The sequence below is a fragment of the Rana temporaria genome, chromosome 2 (genome assembly GCF_905171775.1).
Source record: "Rana temporaria chromosome 2, aRanTem1.1, whole genome shotgun sequence".
Lineage (NCBI taxonomy): Eukaryota > Metazoa > Chordata > Amphibia > Anura > Ranidae > Rana > Rana temporaria.
In genome coordinates, this window is record NC_053490.1 from 422,036,179 (window position 1) to 422,061,259 (window position 25,081).

General features: G+C 44.2%; 1 protein-coding gene across 2 annotated transcripts in view; it reads right to left on the bottom strand.

Annotated features, from left to right (window-relative positions):
• ADGRG2 (adhesion G protein-coupled receptor G2) overlaps positions 1-22,418 on the bottom strand; it is a 216,903-nt gene extending 194,485 nt beyond the window's left edge. For both annotated transcript variants that reach the window (XM_040338220.1, XM_040338219.1), the window contains exon 1: positions 22,048-22,418. In XM_040338220.1, the coding sequence (XP_040194154.1) occupies positions 22,048-22,061 (14 nt within the window). In that variant the 5' untranslated portion in view covers positions 22,062-22,418. The remainder of the gene's footprint in view (positions 1-22,047) is intronic.
• Positions 22,419-25,081: the final 2,663 nt, after the last annotated feature.

Consider the following 25,081-nt stretch of genomic DNA (forward strand, 5'->3'; position numbering starts at 1 on the left):
GGATGATGGTGCTTTTTTGACACCTAAACTATTATTGCTGAGCAACCATCAAAGGTATGATGTGTTGTTTTTTTGACACCTAAAGTGGTTATAAAGGCTTTTTTTGTTTAATGTAGCACCCTCTAGTGCTCAGTCTAGAATAGAAAAACATATCTCTGGCTCATGGTAGTTGTGTGAGTCTGATAATTGATTAGGGATTACTGTAGGTCAGGCTGGGGGGCTCTACAGGTCAGGCCCCTGGAACCTCCCCCTGGTTCTAGAAGATTGGAGTTTCTAGAAGTTAGTGGGTGGAGGCCAGGAAATACTGATCTGCATATTAATGGTAATCTGGCCAAACCCCAGGCAGAAGGCTTATGTATATATATGATGGAGCCTGGCCAGCAGGGTAGTCAGGTGAAGATGGTGTGAGGAAGCTGAGTCGTGTAGCCAGGGAGGGTTTGAGGGGGGCTCTGCTAACAGGCTGGGAGCTAAGAAAAGAAAAAGGACAGAGGGATCACTACCCTACAGTCTCTTCCAGGAGACACCCTGGCTTGCAAGGAAGGACCTAGACAGCAGGAGGCCTGAACAGCAGTCTGTTGTGAAGCAGCAGAATCTCCCAGGACAGTGTGAGTACCTCGACACCCCCAGGGCCAAAAAGGGTTAAAGCTACAGGATGTAATACCCAACAAGCCTTTCTGGGACTGTGCTAACAAGCTATTACCCAATCCCTTGTTCTGGGACATTTCGCCAAGTAGCCAGGTGGGCTGGTATTTTCATGAGAGCAGACATAGAGCTCCTACAAGTGGGGACTTTGCTAAAATTCTACCTAGAGGGGGATTTCCTTTGCCAATTCCAGAAATGGCTGTTGCTGTTCTGGAGGGAATGCAGCCAGTCAAGGATTTGTTCGCATTTGTGGTGTGCATAGAGTAGGAAGTTGTTCTCATTGTTGTTCTTTAAAGCAGGGTTCAGGGCATAATTTTTTTTTTTGCAAGCTAAAACTAATCACATTAAATATTCCCTAAAACATATTAATAGCTCCCCAATCATTCCAGAAATCATTGCAAACACTCGCCTTATATCCTCCAGCTCATGTTGTGGCCGTATCCATCATATGTGTGGGCATGTGAAGCCCAGTTCCTTTTTCTTCCTGGTTTTCAGGGAGATGTGCATGATGGGCGATTTTTAGGCACAGTAATGCCCAGAGACTCCTGGGAAATGAGTGTCATCATTTCCCAGAAGGCAATGGGGTCTTAGGACAGGAAGTTGAACCACCTAGGACCAGGAACTAGGCAGATTGCGAATACTGCCTAGTAACAGCCAGATAGAAGTGTGTAAAAAAAAAAAAAAAAAATGTATTTTATACATTAAAGGCAAGCTGTTAATAGAAAGTTCAGTTTTAGGGTGGAACTCCGCTTTAAGTCAAGTTTGGCATCCCATAATCCCTATACCCCAATTAAATAACAAAAGCAAGCCCATGGACTAGTTCTTGTCTTTAAATGAGAGTGAAAAATGTGTGTTGCTTGGTGGTGCAGGAATAGGGGGACTCACAAATCCAGAGGACCTCTAGGGGGTAGCACTGCATTAGAAAACAAGAGAAGGTAAACTTACCTGCTCTGTGCAATGGTACCCACTGGTTGAATGAAAAAAGCTGACTAATGTATATCCTTCCTAAGTGCTGTTATTTAAATAATTCTCTGTGGTGTGCAGAAAGGGCAGAACAGAGTCAAGTGCTTTGATACAAGAAACCTATTTTCAGCTGATGGACTGCTGCCCACACATACAGAATTGCTGACCTGCTTTTAAAACCGTCCTCTCCTCCTTTCCCTTGTTTTTTTTAAATATTTGACCCAACTCTGCTTTGGTATTGTTGATACAACTGTACTATTGTCATGTCTGACAACGGACTGCTACAGATCATATTGTATACTTATTTGCTTTTTCCGCAGCACTTTGCATTTTTCTGTGTAACACTGTACAAAATAAATAACACTTTCAGTTAAAAATAAAAAAAACATTATTTTTGCTTGATTATTTAGAAAGGCACTGAGCCTGATTTACTAATGTGAAGTGCAGTGAGATACTGTAAGGTAAAGCATGCCTTCCAATACCGCCTTCACTTTAACCACTTAAGCCCCGGACCATTTGGTTGGTCAAAGACCAGGCCACTTTTTGCGATTTGGCACTGCGTCGCTTTAACTGACAATTGCGCAGTCGTGCGCCGTGGCTCCCAAACATAATTGACGTCCTTTTTTTCCCCACAAATAGAGCTTTCTTTTGGTGGTATTTGATCACCTTTGTGGTTTTTATTTTTTGCGCTATAAACAAAAATAGAGCGACAATTTTGAATTTTTTTTATATTTTTTACTTTTTGCTATAATAAATATCCCCTATATATATATATATATATATATATATATATATATATATATATATATATATATATATATATATATATATATATGTATATATATATATATAAAAATCTCTTCCTCAGTTTAGGCCAATACGTATTCTTCCTACATATTTTTGGTAAAAAAAAAAAAAAAATCGCAATAAGCGTATATTGATTGGTTTGTGCAAAAGTTATAGCGTCTAGAATTATAGAATTATGCATTTTTATTATTATTTTTTTTTTACTAGTAATGGCGGCGATCTGCGACCTTATGGCGGACACATCGGACACTTTTGACACATTTTTGGGACCATTGTCACTTTTACAGCGATCGGTGCTATAAAAATGCACTGATTACTGTGAAAATGACACAGGCAGTAAAGGTGTTAACCACTAGGTGGCGCTGAAGGGGTTTAGTGTGCCTAGGGATGTGTTCTAACTGTAGGGGGGATGGGCTATGTGTGACACGACAGTGATCACCTCTTCCGATTACAGGAAGACTGGGGAATTCCTTGTTTACATCAGCATTTCCCCTTCTTCCTCACTGTGACACGATCGTGGATATGCCCACGGACATCGAGTCCGCGGGACCCGCGGTCGGAGTAACAGAGCTCCCTGGCGGGCGCGCGTTCTCAGTGCCGGCTTTTTAAAGGGGACGTATATATACATCCTTCTGCCTGTCCATGCCATGCTGTCAACGTATATAGTCGTGCGCTGGTCGGGAAGCAGTTAAACATCCATTTATATGAAGGACAAGCTAATTTTCTTTTTTTTCCATAATGAATGTTAAAGTGAACGTATGTCCCCTTCGTTAACTTCACACTTCCGTATATCATGCCCATTGACTCAGCACAAACATAAGGATCAGGAGCTCCGACTTTACTGGCTATTTGCATGATCTAGGCCAATACCTCGCTAATCAGTGGCTTGAGGATAAGGATGACAGCTTCAGGGCTTGCACCTTCAAAAAGTAGATATCTCTTGTATTATTCACTTGGAAAGGACAACTGTACCTTTAATAGAGTTGTCCCTTAATTAATCCCTCGTCCCCTGATAGCTGCATGGTAGAAAACTCACCTACCTTCACGTTCCAGCACTATTCACTTTGTGGTCCTGCCTGGTGCCTCATAGACCTCATACCTCAGACCTCATACAGGTTCCCACAGGGACATCTTCTTACTGCACAAATGTGCTGTTGACTTCATTCCTACAGGTTAGCCATACGCCATTGGACAGCTAAAGGTCACTAGACCGATATATATTCTTCTACATATTTTTGGTAAAAAAAAAAAAAAACGCAGGTTATAGGTTATAGCGTCTACAAAATAGGGGATAGTTTTATGGCTTATTTTGGAACCACTGTCATTTATACAGCGATCAGTGCTATAAAAATGCACTGTGTAAATGATACTGGCAGGGAAGGGGTTAAACACTAGGGGGTGGGTGAAGGGGTTAAGTGTGTCCTAGGGAGTGATTCTAACTGTGAGGGGGATGGGCTACAAGTGACATGACAGTGATCATTGCTCCCAATGACAGGGAGCAGTGGATCACTGTCCTGTCACTGGGCAGAACAGGGAAATGCCTTGTTTACAATCGTGGGCTGCCGGCGAACATCGAGTTAGCGGGACCCGCGGGCACACGCCCGCTATGTGGCAGATTTAAAGCAAAGTACAGATACTTTGCTTTGCCTGCCCGTGCCATTCTGTCGATGTATATCGGTGTTAGCCGGTCAGCAAGTCGTTAAAGGAGATGTATGGGTTGGTAAATAAAAATCACTGATCAGTTCTCGGTCTGCTCCGAGTGGAGAGTAGTGACTATCAGTCTCCAGAGCACCTGCCTTTGCACGCACATGAACTTTAATGACATCCCAATCTTTGTCCGTAGGGTTCCATATTGAGTTGGCCCACAATTTGCAGCTAAAACAGCTTGAACTCTTCTGGGAAGGCTGTCCCCAAGGTTTAGGAGTGTGTCGTTGGGAATGCTTGACCATTCTTCCAGAAGCGTATTTGTGAGGTCAGGCACTGATGCTAGACGAGAAGGCCTGGCTCGCAGTCTCCCCTCTAAATTATCCCAAAGGTGTTCTATTTAGTCGAGGTCAGGACTCTGTGCATGGAAGTCAAGTTTCTCCACCCCAAACTCGCTCATCCATGTCTTTATGGACCTTGTTTGTGCACTGGTGCACAGTCATATTGGTACAGGAGGGGGCCATCCACAAACTGTTTCAAAAAAGTTGGGAGCATGAAATTGTCCAAAATGTCTTGGTATGCTGGTGCCTTAAGAGTTGTCTTCACTGGAACTAAGGGACCAAGCGCAACTACTGAAAAACAACCCTACACCATTATCCCCCTTCACCAAATGATTTGGACCAGTGCACAAAGCAAGGTCCATAAAGTCATGGATGAGTGAATTTTGGTGTGGAGGAACTAGACTGGCCTGCATGGAGTCCTGACCTTAACCCGACAGAACACCTTTAGGATGAATTAAAGTGGAGACTGCGAGCTAGACATCACTGTCTGACCTCACAAATGCACTTCTGGAAGAATGGTCAAACATTCCCATAGACACACTCCTAAAAAAAATATAAAGGCATACTGTAGCTCACGCTACTATGCTGAATGAGATGCTAGAAAAAAATAAAAAAATTTAGGGAGAACCCCCGCTTTAACGCTGAGTGGCTGCATATATGTAGCCCTGTTAAAACGACTTACCGTGCTGAAAATGCGGTCCCTGCGTGCTTGCAGTACAATAGCCAGCATGTACCGGAAACCTCCTGATGCATACTAGCGAACGGGAGCTTTCTGATCAAGTGACCGCTATGACAGCCAATCACAGTGGTCACATGACCTGGATGTCCGCCTCCCGGCTCTTAAAACCCTTAAAGGGCTGGGAAGCGGTCGGTAGGAAGGGGTTAATTGTCTAACCATGTTCAGTGAAAGAGGGTAAATGGGAATTATCGTTTTCACATCATTAACTAATTGAAGTGAATATGCACACAATATAATGTGTGAACATTCTCAACTTCTTTAGGAAAATCATCCTCCACATGTCACAATGTTTTATAAATGGTAGATTCTCTTTATATAAGTAGTACATTTATTTATTAATCATAACCATTAAACTGCAGTTGGAAAGTAAATACATTGGCAGCCATCACTCTGGCTATTGGGACGAGGTTTGGAAACTTTGCCTCTCGATGCCAAAATAAGTCCAGGCAAGTTGTCAAATATGCACACATTTATTGTGATGCTCCTACATTTTAAGTGAGATCCCAAAACTGTGTTAGAATTGTATAGGAAGTGAAGGAGCAGATCATCAGTTGGCCCAGTCCTGACCAAGTTGGCGTGGTATACGTGGACCATTTCTAATCTCAGAGAGCGAAAAAAAAAAAAAAAAGAAGAAAATTAGTCTATATGCACAGCGTGATCGACGCTGCTCCAGGTCACTACTATATACTTGGCATAATACAAGTGCCACCGGACATCGCAAAACAGCATGAGAACAAGGAAGGATAATCCGAATGGCTGCACTCTGCTCATAACACCACCTTTATGCCAGCATATTCTTAAAATAACAAGCAACAGCACAGAAATAACAGTGGGAGACTGAAGGTTGACACGTTTCACGCCTGTCTCAGTGCTAAATCATAACCTGCTAGACGGATCTTGTGGCTACTCTATATAGGAGAACCACCTCCATTCAAATGCTGACAGGTCCATCCAGAAAAGGCAGATCAGCTACTTTGTAGGCCCCATGTATTTACAAAACAAAAACCGAAACAAAGTTTAAACTTAACACCTAAAAGTAGCATTAAAACACCACTCAGGCCTCGTGCACACGACCGAGTTTCTCGGCAAAAACCAGCAAGAAACTTGCTGGAAGATATTTTTTTGTCGAGGAAACCGGTCGTGTGTACATTTTCGTCGAGGAAACTGTCGAGAAACTCGACGAGCCAAAAAGAGAGCAAGTTCTCTATTTCCTAGACGGGAGTCAAATTGGCTCGTCGAGTTCCTCGTCGGGCTGGTTTCCGACGAGAAACTCGAGCGTGTGTATGCTAAGGAACCCGCGCTTGCTCATAATAAAGTATGAGACGGGAGTAAAAGTAGCATTTGTAATGGAGAGAACACATTTTTAAAGCTGTAATAGACTGAAAAGTGCAAATCGTCTCTTACCAAACTTTTACTTAACACGCAAACACATGAGATTAGCAAAAGCAGCCCCAAGAGTTTAGCCAGTGGAATCGAACATCCCCTGCCGTCCTATGTGTTGTAGTCACCGCGTTTAGAACGAGGAGATTTTGTCTTGACTGTGTGTACGCAAAGCAAGCTTGTCGAGTTCCTTGACAAGCCTAACATTGAACTCGACGAGGAAATTGATGTGTTTCGCCTGACGAGAAACTCGGTCGTGTGTACGAGGCCTCACAGGCAAAGCAAAAAACACAATACACATAAAATACATCAAAAACAATCCATAAGCCTATGAGAAATCCCCACAAATAATATTTTTTTTTTCTCAGAAACAAAAAATATAAATAATACATAATCATTTCAGGATGTTCTACGCCCGCATATTTATACATAGAAGTGTGTGGGATCCCATTTGACGTTAACAACCTGAACGAGTGAAAAGAGCAACTTCCTGAAGACGGCCATTCTGCCGAAATGCATAGAGGTTGAGTCACATGATCGTGACACACTTCCGCCTAGACGTCCAAACCTGGAAATCAAGCCCTCACCGCGACAGCGGCTTCGTGTATTGATCGGGCAGTTTTCTTGGATGACTTTTTTACCTGCTGTTCACTCTGGGTGCCAGGATATCAGGCACTCTAACATGTGAGTTAAATACCTTCTTTTAATCTTTTGGAATAATGTTTTTTAAACGGTACTGCTCAATGAGACTTTCTCTATTATATCTATCCATATGAGGATTATTTACTGTAACGGAACGTCCCACACTCCGCTTGAGTGCTTCTGTCATATACCGCTTCTTATTAAGTCTGGATATAGATATCAGATATTCCATCTACTCACAAGCACACAACGAGACGAGACTTGTTTGTGTGCTGAACATGGAGTGTTTAATAGAACCAAGAATACAACCTTATATACAGTTTAAAGAGGAGCTAACCAGAACATAAATTAAGGTGAGCTAATTAACTAATCATTTACCCAGACTAGGCAACTCATAGATATGACCTTTCAGGGTAGACATCACGTCTCCTCGCTCACCTGCTATACAATACACATTATCATAAGTGTTAACACAGGACATCTTCACACAATAGCAGGGTCAATTAGCACAGAGAACAGACAGATGGCTGGAGGTGAGGGCATTAGCATCTCCTTACACTGTATGTCCCAACAGTATGAATCAGTCACTCTAATATGGCATACACAGGGTCCCCAGGCATACAGCTCACAAAGAGCACTGTTCCCCAAAATGCCAGGCAAGGCAAGAGGCTAGCATTCAGTCCCCTCCAAAAGCCTCTGTCCTGGGTGAGTCTGTCACATTTACCATATCCAACCACCGGTCCAGAGGACACCTACAGGGGTCGCCCCACAAATGCATTTGACCTAACTAGCGATAGTTGGTCTAATCCCAAGGGTGAGTGCACATCTACTAGGGAGAACCCTATTTAAGCACATAAGGAGCACAGAATTTTTCATCCATATTTTAAGTCACAGCACTGTGTATGAGATCTTCAACACTGTTCCAACAGCACAAGCACTTTTTTCACTGTGGACTTTTTCCAGCGATTGTTGTTTTTTAGTTTTTTTTTAGTTATTGAGTGCCGGTTCACACTACAGCGACATGAAAGTCGTCACAACGTTGCGAGGTAACTTGAGGCAACTTCGAGGCAACTTCAATCGCCTCCAGGACAGGCAACTTTAGCTGTGGCCAATCAAACAATAATCAGCTGGGAGGGAGGGGTTTGACTGAGAAAACTATTTTCTCTTCCTGTAAAGTTGCTTCAGTTAAGTCACTGATCTGACTTTGAAGGCGACTTCCATTAAAATCAATGGGTACAAGTCGCCTTGAAGTAGTCAGAGCGACTTCAGTAGTGTGCATTAAGACGGCTCTCTTTCACTTTAATGTCTTTTCTCATGTCACGCGACTTGGGGTGACTTGGGGCGACACAAGTCGGATCCCAAGTCGCGGTAGTGTGAACGGGCACTCAGTGTTTTATTTATTTTTTTCTGTTTCATTTTTTTGTGTTTCATTATTTATTTCAATGATTCATTATTTACTTTGTTGTATGTAGCATTTAGCGTGTTTTTTTCTTTATTATTTATCAATAGTGGTGCAACGGATCACAGTTGATCCGTGATCCGAACGGGTCACCCCCTTCGGATCGGCACACACTGTGATCCGCGGATTGCCGCGGCTCCGGAGCTAGGCTGAAGCCGCGGTCTTTCCTAATGTTATGGCCGCGGCTCCGGAGCTAGGCCGAAGCCGCTGCCTTTCCTAATGTTATGGCCGCGGCTTCAGCTTAGCTCCGGAGCCGCGGCCATAACATTAGGAAAGGCCGTGGCTTCAGCCTAGCTCTGGAGCCGCGGCCATAACATTAGGAAAGGCCGCGGCTTCGGCCTAGCTCTGGAGCCGCGACCATCTTGGTACACCCGGCGGCGGCCCTCCTCTCTGTTTACACCCACAAAGGAGGAGGAGCCCGCACTCGTGGGACAGACCACTGGGAGTGTCTGTCTGTACTACCTGGGGGGGGGTCTGTCTGTACTACCTGGGGGGGTCTGTCTGTACTACCTGTGGGGGGGTCTGTCCGTACTACCTGGGGGGGTCTGTCCGTACTACCTGGGGGGGTGTCTGTACTGAGAGGGGGGTGTCTGTACTGAGAGGGGGGTGTTTGCACCGAGAGGGGGGTGTCTGCACCGATGCGGGTGTCTGCACCGAGGGGGTTCTTTACTGAGGGGGGACTATAGTTGGTGGGAGGGGGGGGTGACACCATTTTTTTCTGCACCGGGTGACACCAACCATAGTGACCCCACTGCAGTGGGGGAGATGTGGATATTACAGTGGGGGGGAGATGTGGATATTACAGTGGGGGGGAGATGTGGATATTACAGTGGGGGGGAATGTGGCCATTACAGTGGGGGAGAGATGTGGATATTACAGTGGGGGAGAATTTTTTTTTTTTTTTTTTAACCGATCTGAAAAATTTACCTATCCGTGACTCCTGATCCAAGGAAAGGATCCGAACCGTGAGTTTTTTGATCTGTTGCACCCCTATTTATCAATTGTTTACATCAATTTACACTGCAGCTGCTCCAGTCATGTGATAATCTTTCTTATCCATGACATTTTCACAAAGTTATTATTATCTTTTAGTATATTTTAGTACCTGCGTCACTGTCCTTTGGCGCTTTGGTCCTTATATATTTTATAACCTGAACAAGCTTACTTATTTGGGACTCAACAACTTTTCAAAACCTGGAATGTGGAGGGCTATAAGACCACTGCCATGACACACATTAAAATGATCTCTCAGCCTCCTTGTTCTTTCTCCCACATATTGTTTAAAGCCAAACTCCAGGCACATTTTGTTTCCCCATGCAGTTGGCTGTGTCCACCCTGCCTGGATAAACTGCTTCTTTTGTCTGGTGGTGAACCCAGTGCCTATACTCACTCGATCCTTTGATACTCTGGAAAATGGTGCTCCCCCACATGCGGCAGTGGACTGTTCCTGATGTCTTCTTGACCAGAGCTGGTCTATGAGTGTGATGACTTCAGGAACAGTCCACCGCACAAGGCCATTAGGATGCGGGGGAGGGGGGTGTTCAGGAGCCGCAGGGACTGGTCTGGCGCTGGGAGGATCAAAGTATTAGGTGAGTATTTTGCTCTCGCTCTCCAATCCCCTAGTCAAAAATGAGCAGTTAACCCATGCAGCGTGGGAAATTAAAGAAAAAGAAAATTGGCAAAGACTTTCATTGAGGTAGATAATGTATCTCATGTTACAGTTAATGGAGGTTTTAATTTTAAACTTTTAATTCCTACCTGTATACACAAATCTGTCACTCCTGGAAATACAGGGACAGCATGGACATTTGTCCTCCCTGCTCTTGTATTTGCCTTTCAAGTGGAGCCAACTGCCACCCCACATTGTTGAAGAAGAGAAATATCTAGAGGAGAGTCAACTACCCAAAAAAGGGAGCCTGTCTAGAAACGGTTTAAATTCCCTTAGGCCTCGTACACATGATAGGTTAAACAGAGGACAACGGTCTGATGGACCGTTTTCATCGGTCAAAACCGATCGTGTGTGGGCCCCATAGGTTATTTAAAGCGGGGGTTCACCCTATCGACGAAAAAAAAATTTTTTTTTTTTATTTTACCATAAAATCAGGCATTGTAGCGCGAGCTACAGTATGCCTGTCCCGAATTTTTTACCCCCGTACTCACCTTGTTCTCGTAGATTGAAGATACCGGGGAATGGGCGTGCCTATGGAGACGGAGGATGATTGACGGCCGGCTCTGGCGCGTCACGCTTCTCCGGAAATAGCCGAAATAGGCTTGGTCTTCACGACGCGTGCGCATAGCCTGTGCGCAGGCGCCGTGAAGAGCCGAGACCTACTCCGGCTGTCTTCGGGGAGAGTGACGTGCCAGGGCCGGCCGTCAATCATCCTCCCTCTCCATAGGCACGCCCATTTCCCGCGGGAGCCGAAAAATACGATCTCCGATTACAAGGTGAGTCCGGGGTTAAAAAAATCGGGACAGGCATACTGTAGCTCGCGCTACAATGCCTGTCTCGATGGTAAAATGTGTCGGGGGGGGGGTGAACTACCGCTTTAACCATCGGTTAAAAAAAAGACAACTTGTTTTAAATTTAACCGATGGATTCCTAACCGATAGAACAAAACCGATCGTTTGTAGGCACAACCATCGGTTAAAAATCCACGCATGCTCAGAATCAAGTCGACGCATGCTTGGAAGCATTGAACTTCATTTTTTCAGCACATCGTTGTGTTTTACGTCACTGCGTTCTGACACGATCGTTTTTTTAACCGATGGTGTATAGGCGCGACGGACCATCAGTCAGCTTCATCGGTTAACCGATGAAAACGGTCCATCGGTCCGTTCTCATCGGATGGACCGATCGCGTGTACGCGGCATTAGACAATATACGGGCATATATGCCATCATTGTACAATATGGGAAGACAGGAAAAAATGTATCCTCCTACAGATGGCTTGGGGAGGGGGGGGGTTATATAGGCTATCTCTTTCTGTGATTTTAGCTTTGATCATAGCTCAACTAGCTATTCTGGATAACCATGCTGGAGAAATCACCCTTTACATCAGTATAAATTCCAACACAAAATCCTCATTATTGCTACATATCCTTGGAAGTCTCAAAAATTGTCCTACAGGAATGGCCCTTATAGTGTGCCTCGGATGGCTTGAATCTGCTCGCAGGATGTTATTACCAGACAAGGGCTTTTTGCACAAATTCCTAACAATGTGATCATCCTGGCCCTGAAGCAATACATCCAGAAAACTAGTACTCATCTGACCAGTGAATTTTAGATTCAGTTGGTTGTCATTGGGGAATGGGGTATGTCAAAAAAGGCATCCAAGTCCCCTAGCTGTTTAGAGAAAACAAACAAAAAATCATCTATATAGCGCAAAAAAATATATTTTGCATGGGCAGAAGGGGTTCACTTGTCCAAAAATGCGGACCCATATATAGGTTGGAGAGAGAGGGTGAACATTTAGCAAATTCGTCTCATGGGATAGATTTTGCAGAGTAGAAAAAACTACCCATGAATCTCCTAAATGAGCAATTATTGAGCCATTATTCTTTTTCTCCCATTCAAGTGTGTGAAAGAGACGATGGGAAATAAATCCCTAACAGTGCCTGTTAGAAAAATGTCTTTGAAGTAGCTGTTATTAAAAGGTAATGTGATACAAATGAGGTGATCGAGTTTAAAGATATTAGTAGCGTGACTGAGCTATTAAAATCGCCTGTGTAGTCCTCGCCTCAAGCTGGCCACACAGGTTTTGTTTTCTATTGTTCAGAGAGAGAATGAATCAATTCCCCATCCACGCCAAACAGTATAGATGGAAGAATCTCTACTGCCAGCTGCGACATTCGAATACCCAAACAGTAACTACATCTTATAGGATGCGATTCTTGTTCGACTGAGAATTTTTCACCCAGCTCAGTTAATTTTTTATTTGACTTCTATCAAACCAGGTGGTGTCATCAAGGCTACCCATGGCTCTGGTGATTTATCAGGAATTGGACACAATTTGAGTCTTGCAAGCCAGTTTAACCACCTAAGACCCAGACCAATATGCAGGTAAAGGACCAGGCCCCTTTTTACGATTCGACACTGCGTCGCTTTAACTGATTATTGCGCGGTTGTGCGACGTGGCTCCCAAACAAAATTGGCGTCCTTTTTTCCCCACAAATAGAGCTTTCTTTGAGTGGTATTTGATCACCTCTGCGGTTTTCATTTTTTCTGCTATAAACAAGAGTATAGCGACAATTTAAAAAAAAATGCAATACTTTTTACTTTTTGCTATAATAAATATCCCCAAAAAATATTTAAAAAAAATATTTTTTTTCCTCAGTTTAGGCCGATACATATTCTTCTACATATTTTTGGTAAAAAAAAAAAAATCTCAATAAGCGTTTATTGATTGGTTTGTGCAAAATTTATAGCGTTTACAAAATAGCGATTTTTTTCGTGACTGCGACATTATGGCGGACACATCGGACACATTTTTCGGACCATTGTCATTTTCACAGCGAAAAGTGCTATAAAAATGCACTGATTACTGTGAAAATGACACTAGCAGTGAAGGGGTTAACCAGGAGGGGGCGCTGTAGGGGTTAAGTGTGTACTAAGGGAGTGTTCTTACTGTGGGGGGGGGGGGGGGGTGGCTGTGCATGTGACGTCACTGATCGTCGTTCCCTAACACAGGAAACAGACGGTCACTAACAGCCACCCTAGGAAGAACGAGGAAGGTTTGTTTACACTTGCCTCTCCCTGTTCTTCAGCTCTGTGACCCGATCGCGAGACAACAGCGGCGATCGGGTCCATGGGTCCCGCGGGCGCGGTCACGGAGGAAAGGACCGGGTCGCAGGCGAGCCGGCAGTGGCGCGCTCGCAACCCACAGCTGGGCATCTTAAAGGGGACGTACCTGTACTTTCACGTGCCCAGCCGTGCCATTCTGCCAATGTAAATAGTCGTGCGTCGGTCTTAACCGGTCAAAGCCAGTGGGCTGAACGGAAAAAAAATGGAGGACCTCGGGGAGGAGGTCACTGTACTAACTGCACGATGTTAGTACCGCAATTTCTCCACTCAGCTATTGTGTTCTGACAGGGGAACTGCACCCCCACCAGAACACACCAGTCAGCTTTGGCATTCCATTTTTGCCAGTGCTAATCAGATGCTGATTTTCCAGCATGCCCATTCAACAGAAGCCAGATGTACGGTCAACTTCTTTCGGACAAGCTGATGTACACTGGGGCCGAATATTGACCGGTTTCTGTTGAACCAGCCGCTACTGGCCAATATTCTGCCCGTGTGTACCAGGCCTTTCTTATCTATATCTGTTTTGTGAATTGTACAAAATCTCATTTAGCCCAGGTTCACACTGGGCTACAGGAATGAAGCCGTGCAAGTTCAGCTAAACTCGCACAATTTCCCTCCCGCTTGTCAGTCCCGATTTCGAGCCGCGATTACAGAGACATCTGTGCAGATTTCTGCACAGATGTCAATGTAAATGGCGGCCCGAAAATCGAAAAAAGTAGTACAGAAACTACTTTTTGAAATCGGTGCAGCGCCACACCGGTTAGGATGGTGCCATTGCCGGCAGCTCCCACCGATTTGACATGTCAGTCGCATGTTAGTGTGAACCTGGGCTTAATGCAATTTTTTTCTAAATCATATTTTTGTCAGTCGTAGACAAATTGGATTGATATGCTGACAACTTATCACAATGGGACATCCGGTGATCGTAATAACAGGTAATTAGTTGCTAAATTACGTGAAATTCACACAAGCTGCAAATTCAATTCCCACCGACACCACAAAGGTGTAATTACAAAGGATAAAATTAGATTTACACCTACACTTAGACCAATGTGAAAAAGTATGAAAACAAAAATAGTGACTCATACAAATTACACCTTTCTTTTTCTGGTTCAGCAAGTTGTTTGAAGTAATAGCTCTCAACTTTAAACGAAATAACTTGACAGAGAGCAATAGAGATAAAACATAAATACAATTCTGCATATCATACGTATACAAAGAAAAACTAGGCAACCCACTGCCTAATTTGTAGATACAATATATAGATTATATTATATTACATTGTAAATACAGTATATATATATATATATATATATATATATATATATATATATATATATATATATATATATACGGTATATATATATATATTTTTTTTTAACGAATATATATTTTAATATTTGTCAAATAGTAGTAAATATGGCAAAATTAGTAATATGTAAGTAATGCAACTTCAACATGAATTCATTGAATTTTACAATAAATTATTATTCATCTGCAGCACTAAGGCTGCTTTCACACTGAGGTGCTTTGCAGGCGCTATCGCGCTAAAAACAGCGCTTGCAAAGCGCCCTGAAAGAGCTGCTCCTTTCTATCCAGTGTGAAAGCCAGAGGGCTTTCACATTGGAGCGCTGCGCTGGCAGGACGGTAAAAAAAAGTCCTGCCAGCCGCATCTTTGGGGGGCGATTTGAAAATACCGCTCCTATAGCGCCCTATTGAAATCAATAGGGCAGCGCGGCCGTACCGCCTGCAAACCGCTGCTGCAGCTGCGTTTTGCGGGCAGGATTAACCCTTTTTGGCCGATAGCGGGGGTTAAAATCTCCCCGTTATAGTCCGAAAATCACGGCTAACACGACAGTAAAGCGCGGCTAAAAATAGCGTTTTTTTATCGCCAGCGCACCAAGTGCCTCAGTGTGAAAGTCCCCTAAAGCTTGATTCAAAAATGAGTGACTTGACATAGCTTTCCCTATGAAATAACAGCCTAGCATAGCTAAAAGATATCCAGTTGGATGATAGTATTATTATTGCATGCGTTTGAATATGTTTTGCATTACATCATTATAAACAGGTAACCAAAACACCATAAGGTAGCAAACACTCAACACACGGAGGTTGATTTACTAAAACTGACGGGTGCAAAATCTGGTGCAGTTGTGCATGGTAGCCAATCAGCATTTAACTTGAGCTTGTTCAATAAAGCTTTTCCAAAAATCCTGGAAGCTGATTGGTTTTTATGCAAGGCTGCACCAGATTTTAGGAAAAGCCTTAGGAAAATTGATATGAAAAATCGCCCAAAAAATGGAAAATGAATACCAAAAATTTGTTTGCAGTTCAAAAGATTTCATTTGATTCTAACATTTGATTTTGGAATGAATGGACTTTACAGAAAGAAAACCACATACACAGTTCGAAATTTCTCCAATCGAGAACATTTTTCCATCCTGCTCCTTTGAATTTTCTCGTCAGTGCGGTCGAAAACGAATGTCAGTTTGCCCCACTAATAAGAACTATGGGCCAGATTCACAGTGAGAGTACGCCAGAGTATCTACTGAAACGCCGGTGTACTTTCAAATTTGCCACGTCGTATCTTTAGTTTGAATCCTCAAACCAAGATACGACGGCTTCTGGCTTCGATCCCACAAGCGTACGGCTTCGTACGCCTTCGGATCGTAGGTGTAATACTTCGGCGCCCGCTGGGTGGAGTTTGCGTCGTTTTCCGCGTCGGGTACGCTAATTAGCTTTTTCCGGCGATTCCCGAAGGTACGTGCGGCCGCATTCTCTTACGTCGTCGCTAGTCGGCTTTTCCCGGCGTATAGTTAAAGCTGCTATTTCTTGGCCTATCTTTAGACTTGCCATGTTAAAGTATGGCCGTCATTCCCGCGTCGAATTTAAAGAAAATTTTTTTTGCGTAAGTCGTCCGTGAATAGGAAAGGACGTAACTCACGTCGACGTTCAAAAAATCACGTCGGTGCAACGTAATTTCGCGCAAAGCATGGCGGGAAATTTTTAAACGGAGCATGCGCAGTAGGTTCGGCGCGGGAACGCGCCTAATTTAAATGATCCACGCCCCATTTGAATTAGGCAGGCTTGCGCTGGAGGGATTTACGCTACGCCGCTGCAACTTTACAGGCAAGTGCTTTGTGAATCAAGCACTTGCCCGTAAAACTTGCGGCGGTGTAACGTAAATGTGATACGTTACGCCGCCGCGGATTTCTCTGAATCTGGCCCTATGTATGTGGGATATTTTATATATATATATATATATATATATATATATATATATACACACACAGGGCTTTTTTTCAGGGGGAACTTGGGGGAACTCAGTTCCACCACCTCTGGCTCAGACCCTTTGGTCCCTGCTCACCACAATCACTTGTAAATATAGAAGTCTGGTTTCTGTGTTTACAAGTGACAGCTCTGCACTCTGTGTGTAACCCACTGAACTCTACACTCTGTATGTAATGCAATCCTGGTATTTAATGTCCCTTTAAGACCCTTCTACTGTTTGTGAAATCTGAACGGGTCATGGTTGAGTTCCTGCACCTATTCTGAGAAAAAAAGCTCTGTATATATATATATATATATATATAAAGTAAAGTGTACATAAAGTGTATAAAGTGTACATAAAGTGTATATTCACCCAAAAGTCGATCTTCCGCTGTAAGCACTTCTCGTCCCCTTACATGCCACATTTGGCATGTCATTTTTTTTCGGGGGGGGGGGGGGGAGTGGATAACTAGTTTTGACAGGTACTTCCTGTCCCACTTCCTCCTTCCATCACCTTGCCGCCTAGGCAACTACTCCTCTCTCCTTAGGCGGTCCCTCCCTCTCTGCAATCTTCTGGGACACATCACAGGTTTCAGAAGATTGCCGGGCCACTTGGAGAGTGCAGCAACACTCGTGCATGCGCAGTGCGCACCTGGCTGTAAAGCCGCAAGCTGTCACAGCTGGGTGCCCACACTTGCAATGATGGTGCCGCAGAGAGGCGGGGGAGAGGAGCGAGGCTCCGTGTGACCACATCGCTGGACCGTGGCACAGGTGAGTGTGTGTTTATTAAAAGTCAGCAGCTCCACTTTTTGTAGCTGCTGACTAAAAAAACGTACAAACGAGTGGAACTCCGCTTTGGGTTGAATATGTAAGTTGGAACAGGTACATTTTTTAAGTGTAACTCGATTTTTGGATAGCATAGTGAAGGGTTAACACCCCTGTGAGTAGATGCATTGAAACATATCACCCGAAAATAGTTGTTGGCATTATGCAGATAATGGCGCCTAAAATACACACAATTTTGCCACGATTTTACTGTGCTTATAGTGTGTTTTCCATAGGTCATGTACCTCAAAAACCGCATCAAAAATGTAACATGGGTGCGCTATTAATGCGTTCTTGCTGCGTTTTCAATGCATTTCAATGGGTAGGTGCGTTTTTGGTGCCGTTTTTTTAACTGACCAAAAATGCAGCAAGCAAGATTTTTAACACCACAATGGAAGCGCAACAGACCGACGCGAAGACATACATAAAATTTAAAGGGGATGCATTTTTCTTGAGCTTTTCTTGCTTTAAGGCTACATTCACAGTGGGGCGGCGGGTCGCTTAGCTGTTTAAGCGGCGCTTGTCAGCCGCTAGTGGAGCGCTTTTAAACCCAAGAGGGGGTTAAAAGCCCCCGTGTCGCGGCGCTTCCGAAGCGATGCCCATTCATTCCAATGGGCAGGGGCGATGTAGGAGCGCTGACTTTTTTTCCCACCCCGCAAGCGCACCGCCCCATTGTGAAAGCATTAGGGTTTTCACACTGGGGAGGCATGAGAGGCCTTTTTCAGGCACTTTACAGGCGCTATTTTTAGCGTTAAAACACATGAAAACTGCTTCAGTGTGAAAGGGGTCTAAAGATGCCAATAATGGCCGACGATCATGATATTAAATAAAAAGTTGAATATAATACAATTGTATATAAAAATATATACCGTATTTATCGGCGTATACCGCGCACTATTTTGCCCTGAAAATCAGGGCAAAATCGTGGGTGCGCGATATACGCCGATACCCGCTTTCCCGCCACGAGTTTGAATACTGCGCCGGCATATACCGAGCGCAGTACACTCGTGAATCTTCGGGCAGTCTCGGCGCCTCTCGCACATGAGCGTACAGGATGTCAGCGCGACAGTTGCCGAGCCTGCCCGAAGATTCACGAGTGTACTGCGCTCGGTATATGCCGGCGCAGTATTCAAACTCGTGGCGGGAAACGAGCGGGGAGGACGCGAGGACGCCGCAGAAGGACGCCGGACCTGCCGAAGAGGACCCCCGACCCTCCGAAGAGGACACCGACCCGCCGAAGAGGACACCGACCCGCCGAAGAGGACACCGACCCGCCGAAGACGGACGCCGGACCCGCCGAAGAGGACCCCTGAAGCCGCAGAAGGACGCCGGACCCGACGAGGCCGCCGATGGACGCCGCGCAAGACACCAAAACTGTAAGTACAAAAAAACAAAAAAACTTTTTTTCCCACAGGATTGGGGGCCACTTTAGGGGTGCGCGGTATACGCGGGAGCGTGTTATACCGCGATAAATATGGTATATATTTTTTAAAAAACTGTAATTTTCGGTTTTAGCCAAGTTCATCCTGAATTTTTGGTTTCGTTTTCGGCACCAAAATTTCCATTGGGTGCACCTCTACCTGTAACGTTTGTTTTGCTGTCTGTGCCCTTGTTCAGAAGATGTCACCTCACTTTCTGTTCCTGTGACAATCAGATTTTGAACGTTTTGGGTTGATGTGGAAACAAGGATTCAGTAGAGACACCTTTTTCCATGATAAGGAGAACATTTCCCTTCCTAGGGGGAGATTTCCTCTCACTTCCTGTTGTCTCCCTCCGTTTGTAAGTAGGAGTCGTACGTAAGTCGGATGTTTGTAACTAGGGGACTGCCTGTATTTAGTAAATCACTAATGTGGAACAGATTGCTATGAAGATGTTCACATAAAAAAACAAGAACTTACACCTACAGTCACTCCTTATTGTTCACCAGGAACAGGAAGATTCATGTGCACTTTATTGATTATTTACTTGTATTGGACACTTAAAGGGGTTGTAAAGGTTTGTTTTTTATTTTCTAAATAGGTTCCTTTAAGCTAGTGCATTGTTGGTTCACTTACCTTTTCATTCGATTTCCCTTCTAAATGTTTTTCTTTTCTTTTGTCTGAATTTCTCACTTCCTGTTTCTCCTCAGTAAGCTTGCCACCATCATCCGAGCCGTTCTGGCTGGGGGTTAGTCAGCCAGAACAGCTTACTGACGAGGAACAGGAAGTGAGAAATTCAGACAAAGAAAACAAAGAAAATAAACATTTAGGCCCGGATTCAGATAGCCTTTACGCTGGCGTATCTATTGATACGCCGCGTAAGTGCTACAAAGCGCCGGCGTATCTTCTTTCTGTATTCAGAAAGCTAGATACGCCAGAATTTCCCTGAGATCTGACCGGCTTAAGTGTCTTACACCGTCGTATCTTAGGCTGCATATTTACGCTGGCCGATAGGGGGCGCTTCCCTATAGTTACGCGATGAATATGCAAATTAGGTAGATACGCCGATTTAGAAACGTACGTCCAGCCGGCGCATTTTTTTCACGTTGGTTACGTTAGGCTTTTTCCGGTGTAAAGTTACCCCTGCTATATGAGGCGTAGCCAATGTTAAAGCGGGGGTTCACCCTAAAAAAACATATTTTTTTTTCTAGCATGCCATCAAGCATACTAGCGCGATCTACAGTACGCCTTTCTTTTATTTTTTGGCGCTGTTCGGTTTACTGCCGTAGTGAAGTTTCAGACTCCCCGCGGGGAATGGGCGTTCCTATGCACAGGGAAAATGATTGACGGCCGGCTATGGCGCGTCACGCTGCCCGAAGATAGCCGAAATAGGACTTGCCTCTTCACGGCGCCTGCGCAGTCAGCTCCGATGTCTGTGCGCCGTATAGCGCCGTGAAGAGGCAAGTCCTATTTCGGCTATCTTCGGGCAGCGTGACGCGCCATAGCCGGCCGTCAATCATCTTCCCTGTGCATAGGAACGCTCATTCCCAGCGGGGAGTCTGAAACTTCACTACGGCAGTAAACCGTAAGTACGGCGACTAAAAAATAAAAGAAAGGCATACTGTAGCTCGCGCTAGTATGCTAGAAATTTGTTTTTAGGGTGAAACACCGCTTTAAGTATGGACGTCGTTCCCGCGTTGAGTTTTGGAAATTTTACGTCGTTTGCGTAAGTCGTTCGCGAATAGGGCTGTACGTAAGTTACGTTCACGTCTAAAGCAATTACGATTTGCGGCGTAATTTCGAGCATGCGCACTGGGATTTTACGAACGGCGCAAATACACGGGGTCACCACTCATTTAAATAAAACACGCCCACATCATCCCCATTTGAATTAGGCAGGCTTACGCCGGACAACATACGTTACGCCGCCGTAACTAAGGGCGCAAGTTCTTTCTGAATACGGAACTTGCGCCCTAATTTACGGCGACGTAACGTATCTGAGATACGTTACGCCCCATCTAAAGATACTCCAAAGTATCTGAATCCGGCCCTTAGAAGGGAAATTGAAGGAAAGGGTAAGTGAACCAACAATGCACTAGCTTAAAGGAACCTATTTAGAAAATAAAAAACAAACCTTTACAATCCCTTTAATAGATACTATTTTTGATGGACTTTATATACAATCTTTACACATTATGTATACTTTGTGATTGTTTTTGCTGACATTGTTTGATGCACTTTTAGCATTTGCACGCGAGAGCGCGGTTCAAATTAATAATTATTTTTATAGATTTTTTCTTCACTTATTCTTTTTTACAACGAGCTGCTCTCATTGTCACTATTATTAATTATTTTGCCATTTGCGCAGGTTTGGGGTGTTTTAAATGACTCCCATATACATACCTTTAAAAACAAAAACAAAAAACTGTAATGTCTCGTACGCATGATGAGTTTTCCTGACAGGAAAAGTGCGATGTGAGGTTTTTGTCAGGAAAACCGACCGTGTGTATGCTCCATCACCCTTTTTTCTGTCAGTTTTCCTGCCAAGAAAAGATTGAGAGCAGGATCTCAATTTTCGTGACAGGAAAAAATCTTATCGCGAATCTCGTTCGTCTGTATGCAATTACGACGCACAAAAAAAAACGCGCAGGCTTAGATTCAAGCAGCCTATTGAACTGCATCGATCTCGGCTCGTCGTACGTGTTGTACCTCACCGCGTTCTTCACGTTCGGAATTTCAGCCAAAATTTGAGTGACCAAAACATTTTGAGCCGTTTTCCTGCTGAAGAAAAAAAAAACGCGGTTTTCCTGTCGAAAAAAACTAATCGTGTGTACGAGGCATTAGTATTTTGTACTAACATGTTTGAAGCGTCACAAATTGACACTTCATTGAAGTCTTTGCAGCGCAGCACGTCGCAACCCACCTCAAGGAAGCGTTGTGGTGTGAACAGAGCACATAGAAAACAATCATCGCAACGGAGATAGTACGAGGCAATCGTAAATCAGAAAAGTTCTCATTCATAGTAATAATACCAAATGCTTACTCGGAAATAGAATCAAATGTTAATTAGTAATCAGGTCCTAAATAAAGTAAACAAAGTGACGTTAAGAACTAACCTGACAGATGACATGTCCCACGTTGGTATAAATCAATCCATTTCTTCGAAGCGCAGGCTGAGTCGTCTCCTAAATGACACGAAGCAGTTTTATCTCCAGTGTATTACTAGTATTAAAGCTATAGTATGCAGGGTATATTGGTAGTTGTGTGAGTGTGTGCTGTGAGGTGTGTTATTGTCCCTGTGTGACTTGGTTATGTGGCTTCCCTAGCTGTATTGTAGTATGTGGATGGCGTTCCTGTGCAGAGTTCCCTTCTGAGCAGCTTTACAGTCCAGCAGCTGGAGGAGCTGTGAGGGGAGGTGCAGGGTGTGCCTAATACTACAGCCTTCTCTCCACTCTCATTACTACAGAGAGCTGACACCATGCTAAGATTGCAGCAGAGGGCACCTTCCCTCTCCTCTACTCTCTCTGAACACCTGGGAAAGTGACTAATGTTACATTAACACGCAGAAAGTCCTGACTCCGATAACCAAGGTCCTATCGGAATAGGGAAAGCTGCTATAGTTCTTTTTGGTAGCATTGTTCCTTTCTGTCCCCTGCTTAACCACTTCCATACAGGGCACTTCTACACCTTCCTGCCCAGACCAATTTTTAGCTTTCAGTGCTGTTGCACTTTGAATGACATTTGCGCGGTGATGCTACACTGTACCCAAACTAAATTTTTATCATTTTGTACCCACAAATAGAGCTTTCTTTTGGTGGTATTTCTGCAAAAAAAAAAAAAAAATGACCGAAAATTTAGAAAAAAAAACGTTTTTTTTTCTTTCTGTTATAAAACATTGTAAATAAGTAAGTTTTCTCCTTCACTGATGGGCACTGATGTGGTGGCATTGATGGGCACTAATATGCGGCACTGATGGGCAGCACGGATGGGCACTGATAGGCGGCACGGATAGGCGGCATGGATGGGCTAGGATAGGCGGCACACATGGGCACGGATAGGTGGCACAGATGGGCACGGATAGGCGGCATGGCTGGGCACGGATAGGCGGCACGGATGGGCACGGATAGGCGGCACGGATGGGCACGGATAGGCGGCATAGATGGGCACTGATAGGCGGCATGGATGGGCACTGATAGGTGGTACGGATGGGCATAGATGGGCACTATTGTATGTGTTGTACTAAGGGATGCCAATCAGTGCCAAACAATGCCTGCCAATCAGTGATGCCCATTGTGGGCACTGATTGGCATTCATTGCGGCACTGATTGGCATCCATTTTCTGTGTCCTCCTCATCCCTGGTGGTCTAGGGTGGCATCCTTTATTTATTTTTTAATTTCTGGTGGTCTATATGGCCATCCCTGGTGGTCCAGTGGGCATCCTCGGGGGGGCTGTGCTGATGATCGATCAGCACAAACCCCCCCCTGTCACAGGAGCAGCTCTCCTCTACTCGCGCCGATTACCAACTTTTCCTATTTACATCGTGATCAGCCGTGATTGGACACGGCTGATCACGTGGTAAAGAGTCTCCGTGAGAGACTCTTTACCTAGATCGGTGTTGCGGGTTGTCAGACTGACACCCCGCAACAACGATCGCCGCGATGTGTGCCCCCGGGGGCACGCAGCGGCTCAGAATCCTGAGGACGTCATATGACGTCCAGTCAGGATTCTACAACCACTTTGCCGCCGTCAATCTGTCATTGGCGGGCGGCAAGTGGTTAAAAAAGCAAAAATGTGATAAAGTGTAATCCAAGGATTGCGAGCATAATTCGTTCCAGAAACATGCTTGTAATCCAACGAATTTTTATATCAAAGCAAACTTCCCCATAAGAAATAATAGAAACTCAGATGATTCGTTTCACAACCATTTTTTTTTTTCAAAATGACAGAAAACAAAAAAATGGCGTCTGCATAAGTTTGGGCACCCTGCAGAGTTAATATCTTGTACTGCCCCCTTTGGCAAATATCACAGCTTGTAAATGCTTTTTGTAGCCAGCCAACCAAGAGTCTTTCAATTCTTGTTTGAGGTATCTTTGCCCATTCTTCCTTACAAAAGTCTTCCAGTTCTTTGAGTATTCTGGGCTGTCTGTCACGCACTGCTCTTTTAAGGTCTATCCATAGATTTTCAATTATGTTGAGGTCAGGAGATTGTGAAGGCCATGGCAAAACCTTCAGTTTACGCCTCTTGAATTAATCCCCCATGGATTTTGCGGTGTGTTTAGGATCATTATCCATTTGTAGAAGGCATCCTCTCTTTAACTTCAGCTTTTTCACAGATGGCATCAAGTTACCATCCAAAATTTGCTGAAATTTTATTGAATCCATTTTTCCTTCTAGTCGTGAAATGTTCCCTGTGCCACTGGCTGCAATACAACCCCAAAGCATGATTGATCCACCCCCATGCTTGACAGTTGGACAGAGGTTCTTTTCATTAAATTCTGTGCCCTTAATTCTCCAAATGTACCTTTGCTCATTTCGGCCAAAAAGTTCTATTTTAACCTCATCGGTCCACAGAACTTGTTTCCAAAATACATCAGACTTGTCTATATGTCAATTTGCAAAGTTCAAACGCTGATTTTTGTGGTGAGGACGTAGAAGAGGCTTTCTTCTCATGACTCTTCCATGAAGACCATATTTGTACAAGTATCTCTTTATAGTGGAATAGTGTACCACAACTCCAGTGTCTGCCAGATCTTTCTGGAGGTATCGTGCCGTCAAACGTGGGTTTTGAATTGCTTTTCTCACAATCCTGCGAACTGTTCTGTCTGATATTTTTCTTGGTCTTCCAGATCTTGCTTTAACTTCCACTGTTCCTGATGACTGCCATTTCTTAATTACATTCCGAACAGAGAATATTGACATCTGAAAACGCTTTGCTATCTTCTTATAGCCTTCTCCAGCTTTGTGAGCGTCAACTATTTTCAGTTTCAGTTTTCTAGACAACTGCTTAGAGGAACCCATGGTGCTGATTGTTGGGGCAAGGTCAGATGAGTCTGGGCATTTAAAACCTTTGAGATTGACATCACCTGGTCTTCCCAGACGATGATTGAGAACAATCCATGACACTGGCAGGTCTCAGCTTTGCAAAGGGG